General features: G+C 56.2%; 4 protein-coding genes across 4 annotated transcripts; 2 read left to right on the top strand and 2 right to left on the bottom strand.

Moving 5' to 3' along the window:
- Nucleotides 1-203: 203 nt before the first annotated feature.
- Nucleotides 204-1,367, top strand: IUM83_17980 (reverse transcriptase; the record flags this gene model as incomplete). Its single annotated transcript, XM_067942953.1, has 2 exons — nt 204-780; nt 877-1,367. The coding sequence occupies 2 exons, from the start codon at nt 204-206 to the stop codon at nt 1,365-1,367; spliced, it is 1,068 nt and encodes a 355-aa protein (XP_067795952.1).
- Nucleotides 1,368-2,860: 1,493 nt separating this feature from the next.
- Nucleotides 2,861-3,706, top strand: IUM83_17979 (reverse transcriptase; the record flags this gene model as incomplete). The annotated part of the gene is made up of 1 exon (XM_067942952.1): nt 2,861-3,706. The coding sequence occupies one exon, from the start codon at nt 2,861-2,863 to the stop codon at nt 3,704-3,706; it is 846 nt and encodes a 281-aa protein (XP_067795938.1).
- A 750-nt stretch (nt 3,707-4,456) lies between these two features.
- On the bottom strand, nt 4,457-5,920 carry IUM83_17978 (uncharacterized protein; the record flags this gene model as incomplete). Its single annotated transcript, XM_067942951.1, has 2 exons — nt 4,457-4,735; nt 5,720-5,920. 2 exons carry the CDS (start codon nt 5,918-5,920, stop codon nt 4,457-4,459), a joined length of 480 nt encoding a protein of 159 aa, XP_067795885.1.
- A 1,923-nt stretch (nt 5,921-7,843) lies between these two features.
- IUM83_17977 (Transmembrane protein) lies at nt 7,844-9,409 on the bottom strand (the record flags this gene model as incomplete). The annotated part of the gene is made up of 1 exon (XM_067942950.1): nt 7,844-9,409. The coding sequence occupies one exon, from the start codon at nt 9,407-9,409 to the stop codon at nt 7,844-7,846; it is 1,566 nt and encodes a 521-aa protein (XP_067795910.1).
- Between the last annotated feature and the right edge of the window lie 11,337 nt (nt 9,410-20,746).

Here is a 20,746-nt window from a genome sequence, read left to right as displayed (position 1 = left end):
ACTGGTAATGCAGTCGCGCGTGCCGACATCGGGCACGCGACACTGAGGACTGCAGCCCCCAGTGAGACCAGCTCTCACTGTAAGAAACAAGATGACAGGCCAAACCTAGTCATCTTGATAAGGTTTACTCGAAGAGAGCGAGTGACTCTCTTCGAGCATTGGTAGACTCAGGCGCGTCGAACAACTTTGTTCGACTACGAAGCCTGTCGAGACTTGACTTCGAGGAGGAAGATACACCTCGAAGTCTTCTGGAGGTACGACTGGCAACAGGTGCCATCGTGAAGACCGAGAAGCGCGTCGTGAACGTGCGCTTCTCGTACAAACAACGAGTGTTTGTCGAACACTTTATCGTCCTGGACCTGGACGATAAGTTCGACGTGGTAATGGGCATGCCGTGGCTTGCACGGCATGATCCGGTGATAGACCGGAAGAAGCGCACGCTCGTGCGCTTCGGACGCGACAGCGGAACAGAGAGCGATGGCCCTGTTACGCAGCGCGCGCACCAGCAGGTGCGCGCGGCTCACCAGTCGAGACAGCGCTTCATGCTGCTGTCCCGGAGTGCTTCAGGAAGTGCGCGAGGGCGCTCACAAGTGAGACCCACGTCGGCAATGCTGCCGACGCCAGAAGCAAAAGATGTGCTGGTTCCGGGAACCAACACCCACGTTCAAGCGTGTAAGGGACAGTCCCTGACCCGAAGTGGTCAGGTCGACAACGACGCGTCGGCTCCGGGAGCCGACGCACCCTCGGTCATGAGGGGCTCCGCCAATGATTGGCGTCGAGGTGACGAAGGCGTGTCAACTCCGGGAGTTGACGCTGCAAACAGTGCGGGCGGTTGCAAACGTACCGCACTGACACAATTTACATGCTGTCGTGCAGCCGGGCTGCACGACGAAGCGCCATGCGATCAAGCCGGGCTTGATATCGCGCGCCCGCAGACAGGGTCTGCCGGCGAAGGGACACATTACCGTGCAGCCGGGCTGCACGAAGGAAAATGCGGTCAAGCCGGGCTTGATACCGCGCGCCCGCGGACAGGGTCCGCCGGCGAACGACTGTCCACGGCCGGGCCTGGACAAGAAGAACAACTGTGCGGAGCCGGGCTCCGCACAACAAGAAGACGGCGCAAGCGGAAAACGCTGCGCAAGTCTCGGTCCGGGACCGAGACGCAACAAGAGCAGTCTGCTGGGCAGACTGCGGCGGTGACGCCGAATGTCAAGACGCTAAGCGTCTTGACGCGCACCGATACTGGATTCCAGTATCGTGAGATGGAACTCGCTAGTCCTCCGACGATGGCGTCGGAGTTGAATTCGCTTTCAGCCATGAGCTGGAAGCGCTTCACGCGCGACTTGCACGATGGACGCATCGAGTAAGTCTGCGTTCTTCGGACAGCGAAAGAACGGCGAGGCGAGAGCGAAGAGCTGAGGCAGCTCTTCATGGAAGTACCACTGAGAGTGAAGACACTCTCAGTGCGAAGACGAAGCGAGAGCGCTTCGAGGAATAAGGTTGGGACTCGCTGAAGTCGAGTCCCTATTACGAATTGTTGAGGGAGTACAAAGACGTACCCCGGAAGAGATTCCTGCGGAGCTTCCGCAGGATAAGAGAATTCAGCACGAGATTGATCTCGTGCCGGGCACGAAGTAGTGTCACGCGGCAGTGGCCACTGCCGCGAGAGCAAGTCAAAGCAATCGACGACTTCTTTGAAAGTCGTCGCAAAGTAGGACAAGTGCGGGAATCAAAGTCCCCGCACAGTGCTCCGACGTTCTGTGTCAAAAAAGCCACAGGGCGGATGGCGTATCGTTCATGCTTACAACAAGCTGAACGATGCGACGGTACCGGCGCAGACGCCGATACCGCGAAAAGATGTTATCATCGATTCGATGGCCGGGAGCACCGTTTACAGTGCTCTCGACTTGCGGGACGGATTCTATCAGATCCTAATGCGTGAGAGCGATATCCCTCTCACGGCAGTGAGCACGCCAAGCGGCATGCTCTGGGAATGGCTAGTGATGCCACAGGGGCTTAAGAACGCCCCTGCGACTTTCAACAGGTGCGTGACGCACTTGTTGCCCTCGGTGCGCGACTTCGCACCGAGCTACTTCGATGATGTGTTCATCCACAGCCGGGCTGTGGACGGAAGACGACGTAGAGATGCACAGGGTGCATCTCCGGAAGCTACTTGAGCTTATGCGAAAGCATAAGCTCTACGCGAACCTGAAGAAGTGTATCTTCGGGGCGAGCGGGATACCCGTCCTCGGGTGTCTCGTAGGGAAGAATGGTGTTCGCCCTGACCCGGAAAAGGTCAGAGTGATCAATGAATGGCCAACGCCTTCAAGTGTCAAGGAACTGAGGCAGTTCCTTGGCCACGTACTTGTGCAAGTACGTGGAGGACTATGCGGGCAAGATCCGCCCGCTGTCACAACTTCTTAAGAAAGAAGCTGTGTGGAATTGGACAACCGATTGCCAAAGGCATTCGATGCAGTCAAGCGGGGTTTGACTGAGTCGCCGATCTTGGCCGTCGCTGACCAAGATCGTCCATTTCACGTCGTATGTGACGCGTCCGATTTCGCGATCGGATGCGCGTTGATGCAGCACGATCACGAGGGCCGTGATCGTGTCGTCTACCAATCGCGTCAGCTGAAACCAGCTGAGCGCAACTATCCGGTGCATGACAAGGAACTCCTTGCCATGAAGTATGCACTCGCAAAGTTCCGAGTGTATTTGCTTGGGAGTAGACCATTTGTGGTCTACACCGACCATGCATCACTGCGCACCGCAGTGAAGTCGCCACATTTCACAAAGAATGGCGAGATGGCTCTCATTCTTTGCGGAGTATAACTTCCGGGTCGAATACAAACCCGGAAGATTGAATGTAGTGGCCGACGCGTTATCACGTCGGCCGGACTATGCAGAAGCTGTTGACGCCAATGCCATTGACGCCATGCGATCGAGCAAACCCACATCATCTCTGTTGGATGATGTGAAGGCCGCGTACGCGCACGACGCGGACGCGCAACTCTTGCTGGCCTATGGCACAGCGCCTTCTGACAAGTCCCGTCAGAAGCTGCCCAAGCACCTTCGAGCGCGTGCACACCGCTTTCGTGTGCACGACGGACTGCTGCTTTACAATGCAGTCGACGACAACGCGGATCGCGTTGTCGTGCCAAATGACCATGACCTGCGACTCCGGATCATGTACGAGTATCATGATGCCCCGACTGCGGGACATCTCGGACGTGAGAAGACTTACGTCCTTCTCACGCGCGACTTCTACTGGCACCACCAGTATAAGTGGGTGCGCAAGTACATCCGTGCTTGCGAGGTATGCCAACGCGTAAAGCCTGCACCATTCGCGCAGGCTCCACTGCAATCACTACCGACTCCGTCGGAGTGTTGGAAGTCCATGTCTTTGGACTTCATCTTTGGTCTTCCCCCGGATAGCGGAGGGAACACCGGTATTGTGGTCTTTGTAGACCGCTTCAGCAAGATGGTACATCTTGCTGCGGTGCCAGCAGATGCGACCGCGAAGCAGACGGCCCGTCTGCTCGTTGACATGGTGTTCAAACACCATGGCATGCCGTCCGACATCGTGTCGGACAGAGACCCGCGCTTCACAGCGCACCTGTGGCAAGAAGTGTTTACACTTCTTGGGAGCCGCTTTCCATGCCGACTGCGGATCAGCCGCAGACGGACGGTCAAACCGAGCGCGTGAATCGCGTGCTCGTCGACATGTTGAAGAGCTACGCTCACTCGTTCCAATACTGGAGCGAGTGTCTATCGATGGCAGAGTTTGCCATCAATAACTCAGTGCATGCCTCGACCGGGCATACACCGTTCTACGTGAATGCCATGCGGCATCCACGCCTACCGAGTTTACTCGGAGAGATGGCTCCCACTTTAAGTGGGGGAGGATCTACGACTGCAATACAGCAGCCGCAGAAAACCGCTGACACTTGCACAGTGTCAGCTGCAACAATGGACAAACCACATGAGTCTGCGCAGGGCGCAGACTCCCCCAAGAACAAGGCTAACGACCACGGGTCTGCGCAGGGCGCAGACGCCGCAAAGAACCACGCAGAGGCCGGGCCTCTAGCGGAGAGCGAGCTGAATAACTTCAGCTCGGATGCAATCAACTTCCTTACAAAAAGACAAGCCGTGATTCGGTTTGTCCGAGACACAATAGCAGCTTCTGTTGATCAACAGAAGCTGAACGCAGACAATGTGGGCAGAGGCAACACAAATGAATTCGAAGTTGGTTCATTAGTTTTGTTAGCTACACAAAACCTGCCTAAACATGCAGTTTCGAACTTCGGAGCAAGCTTGCTTGCTCCGCGCTTCATCGGGCCGTTCACTGTATTGGCACGGCACGGCAACGCATACACGCTAGACATACCGTCTAGCATGCGCCTCCATCCGACCTTCTACGTCGGACGGCTGAAGCCATACCTGCAGCACTAGCCATCTAGCTCGGCTGACCCGAAGCCTCGGCAGGAGCCGAGGCAGAAGCAGAGGACTTGGCCTCGGCGACGAGCAGCCTCTCCTCCAGCGCGCGGACGCGCTGGAGCAACCCCTTCATCTGGGTCCCCAGCTCGACCTGGATGTTCGAGGCGGTCTGCGAGACCGCCGCGACTTGGGCCTTCTGGTTCGCCAGCTCCTGTTTCAGGGCGGCGAACTCAGCGCCCTGCAGACGCTCCACGGCGGTCACCCGGTCGTGGAGAGGCGCATACTGATCAGCCCGGGGCTGATCATACCCGGGGCGTGTTCCCACCCCCGCCACCGCCGATCCGTGACGCCCACGGCTCAACCCGCTGGATTGTTGAGCGGATTGTTGACCATAGTACCCCGAAAACGAGCCCCTTGAGGGTTCGTTTTCGTATTCGTTGGAGAGGATTTCCTCCCCATCGAGATACGTGGGAGCCGCGGAACGTCTTGCTGGAGGACGTTCCGGAAATGGTGAGGGCGTACGAGGAGCAGTACGCGCTGGCGCAGCGAAAGTAGTACGAGCGCTGCGATCATCGCTAGTGCCCGAACCCTCACGTGCTAAGAACTTAGCACGGAGCTCTTTGAGACTCTCGGGCACACGGAACGACGTGTACCCGTTCAGGTCGCGGTCGCTCAAGCGGACCGCGCCTGGGAAGCACTTCGTGCACTGAAAGCCCTCGGGCACAGCGCACGGCACATTTGCCTCCTCAGCAGCAACATGAAGTTGCTCCAGCTTTCCACGCTTCGAGTATGTCTCGAAGCGATCACGCGCTTGCTTAATCCGATCACGGTAAGCACTCGGCCTCTTGTTGAAGTTATCAACAAAGGCGTTCCAACTTTGACAAAGTGCCTGCCACTCGGGCACTTTGCTGCGAGAAGATGTCTTCTTGCTTTGAAACCATCGGAGCTCATGAAAGAGTCCGATGTAGTATCGCGCCTTTGATGCGTCTCCACATCAAAGTGCAGCTCGGCAACCACAGCGTCATCCTTGATGGCGCTGCATACGTAGCGGCACCTCATTCGGAGGTACCGAGTTCCCATACCGGTCCGCAATCTCGGATGCGGACGGCATCCACGGATCGCGCGCTGCAGGCGCGCGCGGAGAGCCTTGAGCTTTGATATCACGCGCTGCTGCTGCAGCGCGTGGAGTACTGAGCCCCAGCGGAAGCGAGAGGGTATTGCTCTCAGTACGCGAACGCTTCGAACTCGAAGCGTCCGATTCGTCCCCTTCACGCGGACGAACGTTCTTGGCGTGAGGGTCGAGCGATTCGCTCGACACTGAGTCTTTACGCTTTGAGGGTGAGTCTTCCTCGCCCTCCATATCTTCATCGTCGTCGTCGAAGTCGACGACGTCGCCGTACTTCGCCTTCTGGCGTTCGAAGTAGTCGTCGATGGAGAGATGACTCCCCACCGACTTAGAAGACTTCTTCTGAGGCGCGCTCATGGTTGAATGAGCGCGGATTTCTTCTCCAAACGCGGAGAATTGACGAATGGTCAATTCCAAAGATTGACGTGCGGGGACCCCGCGCGTCTAACCTTAAGGGGGGGGAAATTACGGCTACTTGCCACCGCTGCAAGAAAGTGGGCCACATCGCGCTTGTAGTGGGTCTAACTTGACTCACTACTTTAGCTTACACGTTGCGCAACGTGTATGAGGAAGCGTAAGTACTTAGTAATTACTTAGGTTAATTATATTTGAATACACAAATATGAGTTAAGTAAGAAAGGATTCCAAGTGACTTAGATTAGGTAACATGAGAACTGTATTGTTTGTAAATTGATCTTCCTCTAAAATCTGCTAAAAACTGTTTATCATCTATAAAAGGGGTTGGCAGCGGCTGGCTGTCAGAGCCCCGCCAATATGCATGTCCCTGATTGGTAGAAAGATGCTTCTTTCTACCAATAGGATCTTTTGGGTATGTGTGGACCACTCACTGTGGTGGCCCACTTCAATGTATCCATTGGTGTGTCTTACACCAAGGTGAGGAAGTATCTAAAACTTTTAACAGATAACCTATCTGTTAAATTCACAAGTGGCTTGTAGCCACTTGTGCGTGTAACCCCGTTACACCATCCCCCCTTAAGGTTAGACGCGCGGGGTCCCCGCACGTCAATCTTTGGAATTGACCTTCGTCAATTCTCCGCGTTTGGAGAAGAAATCCGCGCTCATTCAACGATGAGCGCGCCTCAGAAGAAGTCTTCTAAGTCGGTGGGGAGTCATCTCTCCATCGACGACTATTTCGAACGCCAGAAGGCGAAGTACGGCGACATCGTCGACTTCGACGACGACGATGAAGATATGGAGGGCGAGGAAGACTCATCCTCAAAGCGTAAAGACTCAGTGTCGAGCGAATCGCTCGACCCTCATGCCAAGAACATTCGTCCGCGTGAAGGGGACGAATCGGACGCTTCGAGTTCGAAGCGTTCGCGTACTGAGAGCAATACCCCTCTCGCTTCCGCTGGGGCTCTCAGTACTCCACGCGCTGCTGCTGCAGCGCGTGATATCAAAGCTCAAGGCTCTCCGCGCGTTGCGCCTGCAGCGCGCGATCCGTGGATGCCGTCCGCGTCCGAGATTACGGACCGGTATGGGAACTCGGTACCTCCAAATGAGGTACCGCTGTACGTATGCAGCGCCATCAAAGATGACGCTGTGGCTGCCGAGCTGCACTTTGATGCGGAAACGCATCAAAGTGCTACACGCTGCTGAGTGGTTCACGGAACAACAGCAACCGTCTTTGGGACTTGCGTATGCTTCATACTCCACGTGCTCACTTGTCCACAGGGCTGAGCAGCGGTGCATCGAGTAGCGGGTCAAGCGGATCACTCAGTAGTTTCTCTGTTGGGGGCAATGCGGGCCTTTCCAATGGCTTTGGTACGGGCTATTCTTCCGCCAATGGCACAGGAATTTCGGGTGGAACTGGCTACGGTGGCAGCAGCAACAACCTGAGTGCAAGTGGTAGCATCAGCGGGGGCAGTAGCACGTTTTCGGGTAGTCGACACGCTGAACAGCGACCGCTGCAGCGTTTCAAGGGCCACCAGAACACTGCCAAAAACATTGTGCGGGCATCGTTTGGTCCAAGGGAAAGTTTCGTGCTCGGCGGCTCCGAAGACGGCTACGTGTACGTGTGGGAGGTGGCTACAGGCAAGTTGCTGGAGCGGCTGGCCGGTCACCGCGGCGTAACCTACAATGCGCGCTGGCACGAGAAGCAGGCATTACTCGCGTCAAGCTCTCACGACGGCACCGTTAAAACCTGGTGGTGGCAAGACAAGACCAACCAAATATGAGCGAGCGAGCATGTTGGTTTATCACGCGAGTTGATCCTCAAGTTCGGCGTGTAGTATAATCTATGATGTTCTCTATTGTTATTTACTGTCCGATGGCATCGCTCAGACCTGTATGCTCTAGAAACCTTTTCCACACGACCGGGAAGAGGTCCGCAACGTCTCTAGCAACGTGCTTGCACTTCTCCTCCTGTTCCTTGCCGTCCGCAAGTCCACAGAACAGCTCTTCTTCAAACAAGTACTCGATGAATTGCTCACCTAACGCCTCGTAGGCGTTTGAGACCTCGTCCGAGATGCGCAAGAACGCTGGGATGGTTTGAAAGCGCTTTTGCATCGCTTTTTTTGCTAGCTTCAGCGCATCTTTCGGCAACAACGGCTTGGCCCTGCCCTTGGGAGGTTTCTTCGAGTTGAGCGTACGGCAGAATGTCTTGGCCTTCTCTCGAATGGCGCGCAGACACACGTACCAAATGCTCTTGTGCTTCTGCATGCCAATTACAGCGGCGTCTTCGTCCAAGAACAGATGAACGCCGCCTTCGTGTTGATAGGCGCATTTGCTGCGCTCGAGCGCTGCCTCGAAGGCGTCTACATTGAACTCAACGACATCGTAGACCACGGTACGAACTCCGAGTGCACGCATGAACTCGTACAGCAGTACGGGGTTCACGCAGATCTCGGCACCCTCCAGTGAGTTATAGGCCATCAGCGACAAGCCGTAGAACACAGGCGTGTCTTCCGACAGGTAGTCCAGCAACTGCACGTGCTGGTGGTCCGGGCAGAGCACCTCAAAGGACGCTGTGGCTCGCGTCTGCCATAAGAACTCGCACAGCAGCGTCCGCTTGGTTGGCTCGAGAGCAAACAGCATGCGCAGGATAGCAGTACCAATGGGCGCAGCAGCGAGGTACGGGTCCCCTCCGTTTCCTTGCCTCGCGGCTTCTCTCGTGCGCTCGATGTCCTCGACGGTCTGCGCCATCAGATGTGTGTTCTTGGACCCGAGCACGAAGACGAACTGTCCGTCGCTCCGCTTCAGCACCGACAAGTGGCCAGCCTCGCCGTTTTCCTTGGTGGTCGAGATCACCCACCTGCTCTGCTCTTGCGGCTTGGTGAAGAACCTGGACAGCTGCTCCGCCTCCTCCTCGTCGCCCGCGCGCTTCTTGAGCTCGCCGTCGTCCTCTTGGCCCGTGAACTTCCTGTATCCGCGCACGAGCGGGAAGAAGCAGGTGGCGTCTTGCGTCGGCCACTCGGCGATGCAGTTGCCTCGCGGCAGCCGCTCCCTGGCGAACTGCGACTTGAGGTACACGGCGTCGTCAGGTCTGCCGGGCCTCCCCACCTTGATGTCGTGCACGAGCTGCAGCCCCGACAGCAGCTCCGGCAGCACGTAGCGCTGCTGCACCCTCACGTCATTGTCCTTCTGCGCCTGAGCCACGTGCTCCGCCCACTGCTCGGACTCCCTCGCGATCACCTGCTCGAAGGTTTGCGCGTCGGCGAGCTGTCTGCGCACAAAGGACTCGAGCTGGAGGCGGCCCTTGCGCATGTGCACGAGCGCCGCTGAGTCCTTGCCACGCTCCAAGAGGTCCAGGAATTGCTGCAAGTCGGCCGACAGTTGCGGTGAAGGAGCGGCGAAGGCAGACGCGGCTGAGGGCGTGGCGGACATGATGTGCGCGGACGCCGGAAGATTGACAAGTGAGTGTCCGTCTACAAGGATACAAGGATGAAACCCCACTCCCTCGTTATAGTGGCATAGTTGTGAGTGATGGTCTTTACTGTATAGCGAGAGTGAGGGTCTTTACTCGCGATGTTACACAGCTGCTCCAGGTCCGGAGGTTATGATGTGCGCAACGATTTTCGGGTGAGTGTCGCTCCACTGCAGTCGGTGGGCTTCGTCCGCTGGAATGGGGTGGTGCATTGCATAGCGATACTTGGAGTAGTCACTATAGCGAGGTATTGTTGAAGTTGCCTTCACATGGATGAACGGCGTGGCTTGCATTGACATGGTTACGTTGCGAATGGAGACGCAAGAGCTCTATGTAGTTTGTTGCTGCACGTTTTAACAGCCAGTGCCGCCCACGATTCGCAGACAGGAGGTGGACGGGAAGATGGACATGATATTGACCATGGTGGACCACACGAGCGCGAAGGCGAAGTAGGCCAGCGTCGCGAAGCCCAAGATGCGGCTGGAGCCTCCGTTGCGCTTGAGCTCGTTGGTCTCGGCCTTTGCTTGGGCAGCAGCGGCAGGAAGAGCAGGCCGGCCAGGTTCATGGCGTAGCGGATGATCAGGATGTACGTCACCTCCCAGCGCACGTGGTTGGTGTCGCTGGCGATGTCTTTGTTGGCCACGTCGAAGGCGCCGTCGACGTTCTTGGTGATGGTGCTAGCGAAGGGGATCGCGAGGTTGGACACCGATCCGACGAGGCCGTACACCGCGCCTTCGTTGCCCTCCCCTGCCAGCTCCACCACCACGTAGGCTCCGATGACGAACGCCATGCCGCTCGGGAGTTTCTCCACGACGGGGACACCTAGCCAGAACCACTGGTTGCGAATGACGTCCCAGGTCGTGAGGAACGTCACAATGGCGTCCAGGAAAGTCACCGCGACGATCATTGTGGCGTGCATCCACCGCCAGTTCCAGTGCAGGCCGTACTTGCCTGTGCAGTACAGCGTGATGGCGAAGATGCCGTTGCCGATAATGGCCAGGATCTTCTCGTTCAGCGGGGTCACACGAGCCCAGTAGGCCTGCATCGCCGAGGACGACGTGATCGTGAAGTTCTCGAAAATGCCCGAGAAGAACTTGTAGGCGATGACCTGGTACATCGGGCGCGTCTGGACGAGACCCCAGAGCTCACTCATGTATTTGCTGAACACCATGCCTTCGTGCTTCTCCTCCTTGATGAAGAACCACGTGAGGGGCATCACCGGCAGGCACAGGACGGTCAAGATGATCATGAGCTGCGGGAAGCTCAGCGAGAAGTCAAAGTCGCCACCGTAGTGTTTGCCGTTGAAGGCAAAGCCCGTGAGAATGCTGGAGATGGTCACGAACACCGTGCGGACCATGTAGATCGTGGTCTGCGTGTAGCCGCGCGTGGCCTCGGGCTCGCGCTGGGCGACTTCGACCATCATGGCGTCAGCGGCCACATCAGCACCCATGTAGCCGATGGCCGCCAACATCATGAGCACGATGAACTTGCTGCCAGTGGAGGGGGGCGTCCGTGTTGAAGGTGGCAATAATATCGGGGGACAGCGTTGTGACGTTCATCGACGCGTAGGCGTACTCCGGGTAGTACGGGTCTCCGGCCTTCATGCAGGCCATGACAAGGAGCATGATGAAGCACAGCGTCCAGCCGATGATCATGAATGGGCGACGGCGGTAACCGAAGATGGGGACGCAGTCGGTGATCATGCCGTAGAAGAGCTTGAACGACCACGGCAGGTTGAGCAGCACCGTGGCGGACACCACCTGTGTGCTCTCCATGTTGAGGTAGTTGAAGAGGAACGGGTAAACGGTGCCGGGCAGTGTGCCGTAGATCATACCGACAGCCGCGTACTGCACGATGATACCGATGTACTCGCGGCTCCAGACGTTGACGGCACCACCCGCGCGCAGGGCACCACCCTCAATGTCGGGGGGACTTCATGGCGTCAAAGCCCTTTGGGGACAGCCCAGCGGCCATGGGTGATACCATGTCGAGCTTGTTCGCGGTGTTCGCCATGGCGCAGGTTTAGTTGTCGGCCAATTGAGAAGTGAGCTGAGAGGGCTTCATCCGGACCGAAGCACCGAGGGTGTCTATGATGCTGCAGAAAGAGACACATCCCCGACAGCCACCCAGGCTGGGTGGCTGTCGGGGTCACGTGAAGGTTGTTCAATTGATCCCGCTCCAAGCCGCTTTGCCAAACTTGCATCGTCTAGTACTATGGAGCGAGTGGCGCCTTGACTGACGGGAATGTTATACTCTGAGTGTTACTGTAACGCACTGTGTTATATATTACTGGTTTCGTAATTGATTACGGAGCACGTAATTTATATTTGTTGCGGTACGTATTACGGGACAGCTTGCGGGACGGCTTAGGGGACGAAGTTTACGGGGCGACCCGTCAACTAACAATTGCATTCAACAAGGAGTGGCCATGAAGTGAGTAGCTAGTCTAGAGTACAAGAGAGTACGGACTTTAAGTTACAATATCACTTTTCTTTTTGCCTTCTACGAGCCCAAGCTTCGACTACATCACATAGTAGCACTTGAAGAGTCCAAGCATCGACTTGTCCGTTCCCGACCATCGTGCCGAGAAAGTTTTGAAGATTTGCGCCACCGTGATGGAACAGACCACCACACCGCAATCGTTTGGAGACGTGCTGCAGCTTCTCGCCCGCCAACAAGCTGATTTTCAAGCCATGATGCAGCAGCAGTTCGCTGCCAGTGAAGCCCGCATCGACGCGCTCACCGCAAGGCCAACAGGGGCCCGCAAGCATCAAGTTCCAACCTACCAAGGGAAGCTCGACGAAGATCTCGAGCTGTGGTTTTTCGCTGTGGAGCAATTCTACGCGGATTATCATCCCCAGATGATGGAAGAGTCTTCTCAGTTTGTGACTATGGTGTCGTGTCACCTCGGAGTCTGTAACGGGGTTACACGCACAAGTGGCTACAAGCCACTTGTGAATTTAACAGATAGGTTATCTGTTAAAAGTTTTAGATACTTCCTCACCTTGGTGTATGACACACCAATGGATACATTGAAGTGGGCCACCACAATGAGTGGTCCACACATACCCAAAAATCCTATTGGTAGAAAGCAGCATCTTTCTACCAATCAGGGACATGCATATTAGCGGGGCTCTGACAGCCAGCCGCTGCCAAACCCTTTCATAGATGATAAACAGTTTTAGCAGATTTAGGAGGAAGATCAATTTACAAACAATACAGTTCTCATTTTACCTAATCTAAGTCACTTGGAATCCTTTCTTACTTAACTCATATTTGTGTATTCAAATATAATTAACCTAAGTAATTACTAAGTACTTACGCTTCCTCATACACGTTGCGCAACGTGTAAGCTAAAGTAGTGAGTTAAGTTAGACCCACTACACCTGGTAGCACTTTGTAGTCCGTCCAACGACCGACTGCTTGACGTTCGTACGCGGTGTACGAACGCGGAGCCGAGAACCACATGAGCACGGAGGTGCCCATGGAGAGCTCCAACACGCCTGCAACGCATGCTGCACGCGCTGACTGCCCCCACCTGTCTGACCCAGAGTGGGAAGCCCTCCAACGACTGTCAACAGTCATTGGAGAAGCGGCGATAGCCACGATGCTGCGTACGCTATCACCGACGGAGCAACATGGTGTTGCTCTGGGCTTCATCATGAAGGAGCAGCGTGATGCTGCTTCTTCAGTGACGGCGTCGTCAGGGACGACACCGCGTGCTCAACCATTAAAGTTGAGCGTAAGCAATTACGTGGGAAGAGAGGGCGAGCCTCTCCTCCGATGGCTTGTCGAGCTCGACACAGCCATAGCGGCTCGACGCATCGTCGACCCGCTGTCGAAGGTCGCGTTCGCCATGTCCTGCCTTGGCGGACGCGCATGGAGTTGGGCGTATGGACGCCGACTCTCCGATCGTACGTGCTTCAGTACGTACGAAGTGTTCAAAGAGGAGCTCAAACAAGCGTTTGAGCCCCCGCAAAACGAGTTCCGGTCGAGGGCGGAGTTCCTCGACCTTCAGCAGGGTAAGCATGACGTCCATGCTTACGCGCAGCGCGCACGATATTTGGTATCAAATATCGTGACTAACCCGATTGACGAGGTAACCAAGGTCGTCACGTTCATGAAGGGGCTGAGAGATGGGCCCGTGAAGACCTATCTCTTCCGAGAGTACCCGAGTACTCTCGAAGCAGCAATCACCCTTGCCATGCAAGAAGAGTTTAGCCTGCGGCAGGCTAAACTGCATGTGAACGCGCCGAGGCCGCAACCGCGCCCGGTAGCGAGGCCGGGAGGTCCAGAACCAATGGACCTCTCGAATGCAACAACTGCTGGTTACCAGCAGCAGGGAGGTAACGCGCGATGCTTCCGTTGCGGAAGGATCGGTCACTTTGCACGGGAGTGCACAGCTCCCATGCCCCCTGGAGGTAGCTGTCGTGGCGATGCTAGGCATCGCCGCGGACCATAAAAAACGCGAACATCCAGTAGGCGCGGGGCGCCCTACTGGTAATGCAGTCACGCGTGCCGACATCGGGTACGCGACACTGAGGACTGCAGCCCCAGTGAGACCAGCTCACTGTAAGAAACAAGATGACAGGCCAAACCTAGTCATCTTGAGGTTTACTCGAAGAGAGCGAGTGACTCTCTTCGAGCATTGGTAGATTCAGGCGCGTCGAACAACTTTGTTCGACTACGAAGCCTGTCGAGACTTGACTTCGAGGAGGAAGATACACCTCGAAGTCTTCTGGAGGTACGACTGGCAACAGGTGCCATCAGAAGACCGAGAAGCGCGTCGTGAACGTGCGCTTCTCGTACAAACAACGAGTGTTTGTCGAACACTTTATCGTCCTGGACCTGGACGATAAGTTCGACGTGGTAATGGGCATGCCGTGGCTTGCACGGCATGATCCGGTGATAGACCGGAAGAAGCGCACGCTCGTGCGCTTCGGACGCGACAGCGGAACAGAGAGCGATGGCCCTGTTACCGCAGCGCGCGCACCAGCAGGTGCGCGCGGCTCACCAGTCGAGACAGCGCTTCATGCTGCTGTCCCGGAGTGCTCAGGAAGTGCGCGAGGGCGCGCACAGTAGAGACCCACGTCGGCAATGCTGCCGACGTCGGAAGAAAAGATGTGTTGGTTCCGGGAACCAACACCCACGTTCAAGCGTGTAAGGGACAGTCCCTGACCCGAAGTGGTCAGGTCGACAACGACGCGTCGGCTCCGGGAGCCGACGCACCCTCGGTCATGAGGGGCTCCGCCAATGATTGGCGTCGAGGTGACGAAGGCGTGTCAACTCCGGGAGTTGACGCTGCAAACAGTGCGGGCGGTTGCAAACGTACCGCACTGACACAATTTACATGCTGTCGTGCAGCCGGGCTGCACGACGAAGCGCCATGCGATCAAGCCGGGCTTGATATCGCGCGCCCGCAGACAGGGTCTGCCGGCGAAGGGACACATTACCGTGCAGCCGGGCTGCACGAAGGAAAATGCGGTCAAGCCGGGCTTGATACCGCGCGCCCGCGGACAGGGTCCGCCGGCGAACGACTGTCCACGGCCGGGCCTGGACAAGAAGAACAACTGTGCGGAGCCGGGCTCCGCACAACAAGAAGACGGCGCAAGCGGAAAACGCTGCGCAAGTCTCGGTCCGGGACCGAGACGCAACAAGAGCAGTCTGCTGGGCAGACTGCGGCGGTGACGCCGGATGTCGAGACGCTAAGCGTCTTGACGCGCACCGATACTGGATTCCAGTATCGTGAGATGGAACTCGCTAGTCCTCCGACGATGGCGTCGGAGTTGAATTCGCTTTCAGCCATGAGCTGGAAGCGCTTCACGCGCGACTTGCACGATGGACGCATCGAGCAAGTCTGCGTTCTTTCGGACAGCGAAAGAACGGCGAGCGAGAGCGAAGAGCTGAGGCAGCTCTTCATGGGAAGTACCACTGAGAGTGAAGACACTCTCAGTGCGAAGACGAAGCGAGAGCGCTTCGAGGAATAAGGTTGGGACTCGCTGAAGTCGAGTCCCTATTACGAATTGTTGAGGAGTACAAAGACGTACTCCCGGAAGAGATTCCTGCGGAGCTTCCGCAGGATAAGAGAATTCAGCACGAGATTGATCTCGTGCCGGGCACGAAGTAGTGTGTCACGCGGCAGTGGCCACTGCCGCGAGAGCAAGTCAAAGCAATCGACGACTTCTTTGAAAGTCGTCGCAAAGCAGGACAAGTGCGGGAATCAAAGTCCCCGCACAGTGCTCCGACGTTCTGTGTCAAAAGCCACAGGGCGGATGGCGTATCGTTCATGCTTACAACAAGCTGAACGATGCGACGGTACCGGCGCAGACGCCGATACCGCGAAAAGATGTTATCATCGATTCGATGGCCGGGAGCACCGTTTACAGTGCTCTCGACTTGCGGGACGGATTCTATCAGATCCTAATGCGTGAGAGCGATATCCCTCTCACGGCAGTGAGCACGCCAAGCGGCATGCTCTGGGAATGGCTAGTGATGCCACAGGGGCTTAAGAACGCCCCTGCGACTTTCAACAGGTGCGTGACGCACTTGTTGCGCTCGGTGCGCGACTTCGCACCGAGCTACTTCGATGATGTGTTCATCCACAGCCGGGCTGTGGACGGGAAGACCGACGTAGAGATGCACAGGGTGCATCTCCGGAAGCTACTTGAGCTTATGCGAAAGCATAAGCTCTACGCGAACCTGAAGAAGTGTATCTTCGGGGCGAGCGGGATACCCGTCCTCGGGTGTCTCGTAGGGAAGAATGGTGTTCGCCCTGACCCGGAAAAGGTCAGAGTGATCAATGAATGGCCAACGCCTTCAAGTGTCAAGGAACTGAGGCAGTTCCTTGGCTTGGCCACGTACTTGTGCAAGTACGTGGAGGACTATGCGGGCAAGATCCGCCCGCTGTCACAACTTCTTAAGAAGGAAGCTGTGTGGAATTGGACAGCCGATTGCCAAAAGGCATTCGATGCAGTCAAGCGGGGCTTGACTGAGGCGCCGATCTTGGCCGCGGCTGACCAATATCGCCCATTTCACGTCGTGTATGACGCATCCTATTTCGCGATCGGATGCGCGTTGATGCAGCACGATCACGAGGGCCGTGATCGTGTTGTGTACTACCAATCGCTTCAGCTGAAGCCAGCTGAGCGCAACTATCCGGTGCATGACAAGGAACTCCTTGCCATGAAGTATGCACTCGCAAAGTTCCGAGTGTATTTGCTTGGGAGTAGACCATTTGTGGTCTACACCGACCATGCATCACTGCGCACCGCAGTGAAGTCGCCACACATTTCACAAAGAATGGCGAGATGGCTCTCATTCTTTGCGGAGTATAACTTCCGGGTCGAATACAAACCCGGAAGATTGAATGTAGTGGCCGACGCGTTATCACGTCGGCCGGACTATGCAGAAGCTGTTGACGCCAATGCCATTGACGCCATGCGATCGAGCAAACCCACATCATCTCTGTTGGATGATGTGAAGGCCGCGTACGCGCACGACGCGGACGCGCAACTCTTGCTGGCCTATGGCACAGCGCCTTCTGACAAGTCCCGTCAGAAGCTGCCCAAGCACCTTCGAGCGCGTGCACACCGCTTTCGTGTGCACGACGGACTGCTGCTTTACAATGCAGTCGACGACAACGCGGATCGCGTTGTCGTGCCAAATGACCATGACCTGCGACTCCGGATCATGTACGAGTATCATGATGCCCCGACTGCGGGACATCTCGGACGTGAGAAGACTTACGTCCTTCTCACGCGCGACTTCTACTGGCACCACCAGTATAAGTGGGTGCGCAAGTACATCCGTGCTTGCGAGGTATGCCAACGCGTAAAGCCTGCACCATTCGCGCAGGCTCCACTGCAATCACTACCGACTCCGTCGGAGTGTTGGAAGTCCATGTCTTTGGACTTCATCTTTGGTCTTCCCCCGGATAGCGGAGGGAACACCGGTATTGTGGTCTTTGTAGACCGCTTCAGCAAGATGGTACATCTTGCTGCGGTTCCAGCAGATGCGACCGCGAAGCAGACGGCCCGTCTGCTCGTCGACATGGTGTTCAAACACCATGGCATGCCGTCCGACATCGTGTCGGACAGAGACCCGCGCTTCACAGCGCACCTGTGGCAAGAAGTGTTTACACTTCTTGGGAGCCAGCTTTCCATGTCGACTGCGGATCAGCCGCAGACGGACGGTCAAACCGAGCGCGTGAATCGCGTGCTCGTCGACATGTTGAAGAGCTACGCTCACTCGTTCCAATACTGGAGCGAGTGTCTATCGATGGCAGAGTTTGCCATCAATAACTCAGTGCATGCCTCGACCGGGCATACACCGTTCTACGTGAATGCCATGCGGCATCCACGCCTACCGAGTTTACTCGGAGAGATGGCTCCCACTTTAAGTGGGGGGAGGATCTACGACTGCAATACAGCAGCCGCAGAAAACCGCTGACACTTGCACAGTGTCAGCTGCAACAATGGACAAACCACATGAGTCTGCGCAGGGCGCAGACTCCCCCAAGAACAAGGCTAACGACCACGGGTCTGCGCAGGGCGCAGACGCCGCAAAGAACCACGCAGAGGCCGGGCCTCTAGCGGAGAGCGAGCTGAATAACTTCAGCTCGGATGCAATCAACTTCCTTACAAAAAGACAAGCCGTGATTCGGTTTGTCCAAGACACAATAGCAGCTTCTGTTGATCAACAGAAGCTGAACGCAGACAATGTGGCAGAGGCAACACAAATGAATTCGAAGTTGGTTCATTAGTTTTGTTAGCTACACAAAACCTGCCTAAACATGCAGTTTCGAACTTCGGAGCAAGCTTGCTTGCTCCGCGCTTCATCGGGCCGTTCACTGTATTGGCACGGCACGGCAACGCATACACGCTAGACATACCGTCTAGCATGCGCCTCCATCCGACCTTCTACGTCGGACGGCTGAAGCCATACCTGCAGCACTAGCCATCTAGCTCGGCTGACCCGAAGCCTCGGCAGGAGCCGAGGCAGAAGCAGAGGACTTGGCCTCGGCGACGAGCAGCCTCTCCTCCAGCGCGCGGACGCGCTGGAGCAACCCCTTCATCTGGGTCCCCAGCTCGACCTGGATGTTCGAGGCGGTCTGCGAGACCGCCGCGACTTGGGCCTTCTGGTTCGCCAGCTCCTGTTTCAGGGCGGCGAACTCAGCGCTCCTGCAGACGCTCCACGGCGGTCACCCGGTCGTGGAGAGACGCATACTGATCAGCCCGGGGCTGATCATACCCGGGCGTGTTCCCACCCCCGCCACCGCCGATCCGTGACGCCCACGGCTCAACCCGCTGGATTGTTGAGCGGATTGTTGACCATAGTATCCCGAAAACGAACCCTCAAGGGGCTCGTTTTCGTATTCGTTGGAGAGGATTTCCTCCCCATCGAGATACATGGGAGCCGCGGAACGTCTTGCTGGAGGACGTTCCGGAAATGGTGAGGGCGTACGAGGAGCAGTACGCGCTGGCACAGCGGAAGTAACACGAGCGCTGCGATCATCGCCAGCGCCCGAACCCTCACGTGCTAAGAACTTAGCACGGAGCTCTTTGAGACTCTCGGGCACACGGAACGACGTGTACCCGTTCAGGTCGCGGTCGCTCAAGCGGACCGCGCCTGGGAAGCACTTCGTGCACTGAAAGCCCTCGGGCACAGCGCACGGCACATTTGCCTCCTCAGCAGCAACATGAAGTTGCTCCAGCTTTCCACGCTTCGAGTATGTCTCGAAGCGATCACGCGCTTGCTTAATCCGATCACGGTAAGCACTCGGCCTCTTGTTGAAGTTATCAACAAAGGCGTTCCAACTTTGACAAAGTGCCTGCCACTCGGGCACTTTGCTGCGAGAAGATGTCTTCTTGCTTTGAAACCATCGGAGCTCATGAAAGAGTCCGATGTAGTAATCGCGCCTTTGATGCGTCTCCACATCAAAGTGCAGCTCGGCAGCCACAGCGTCATCCTTGATGGCGCTGCATACGTACAGCGGCACCTCATTCGGAGGTACCGAGTTCCCATACCGGTCCGCAATCTCGGATGCGGACGGCATCCACGGATCGCGCGCTGCGCCTGCAGCGCGCGGAGAGCCTTGAGCTTTGATATCACGCGCTGCAGCAGCAGCGCGTGGAGTACTGAGAGCCCCAGCGGAAGCGAGAGGGGTATTGCTCTCAGTACGCGAACGCTTCGAACTCGAAGCGTCCGATTCATCCCCTTCGCGCGGGCGAATGTTCTTGGCATGAGGGTCGAGCGATTCGCTCGACACTGAGTCTTTACGCTTTGAGGGTGAGTCTTCCTCGCCCTCCATATCTTCATCGTCGTCGTCGAAGTCGACGACGTCGCCGTACTTCGCCTTCTGGCGTTCGAAGTAGTCGTCGATGGAGAGATGACTCCCCACCGACTTAGAAGACTTCTTCTGAGGCGCGCTCATGGTTGAATGAGCGCGGATTTCTTCTCCAAACGCGGAGAATTGACGAATGGTCAATTCCAAAGATTGACGTGCGGGGACCCCGCGCGTCTAACCTTAAGAGGGGATGGTGTAACGGGGTTACACGCACAAGTGGCTGCAGGCCACTTGTGAATTTAACAGATAGGTTATCTGTTAAAACTTTTGGATACTTCCTCACCTTGGTGTATGACACACCAATGGATACATTGAAGTGGGCCACCACAGTGAGTGGTCCACACATACCCAAAAGATCCTATTGGTAGAAAGCAGCATCTTTCTACCAATCAGAGACATGCATATTAGCGGGGCTCTGACAGCCAGCCGCTGCCAACCCTTTCATAGATGATAAACAGTTTTTAGCAGATTTTAGAGGAAGATCAATTTACAAACAATACAGTTCTCATGTTACCTAATCTAAGTCACTTGGAATCCTTTTATTACTTAACTTATATTTGTGTATTCAAATATAATTAACCTAAGTAATTACTAAGTACTTACGCTTCCTCATACACGTTGCGCAACGTGTAAGCTAAAGTAGTGAGTCAAGTTAGACCAACCACACAGTCCCTGACCCGAAGTGGTCAGATCGACAACGACGCGTCGGCTCCGGGAGCCGACGCACCCTCGGTCATGAGGGGCTCCGCCAATGAATGGCGTCGAGGTGACGAAGGCGTGTCAACTCCGGGAGTTGACGCTGCAAACAGTGCGGACGGTTGCAGACGTACCGCACTGACGCAATTTGCATGCTGTCGTGCAGCCGGGCTGCACGACGAAGCGCCATGCGATCAAGCCGGGCTTGATATCGCACGCCCGCAGCCAGGGTCTGCCGGCGAAGAGACACATTACC

The sequence above is a fragment of the Phytophthora cinnamomi genome, assembly GCF_018691715.1.
Source record: "Phytophthora cinnamomi strain GKB4 chromosome Unknown Contig18, whole genome shotgun sequence".
Classification (NCBI taxonomy): Eukaryota; Oomycota; class Peronosporomycetes; order Peronosporales; family Peronosporaceae; genus Phytophthora; species Phytophthora cinnamomi.
The sequence above is the reverse complement of the archived record's forward strand: the minus strand, read 5'-3'. Positions and strand labels throughout refer to the sequence as shown.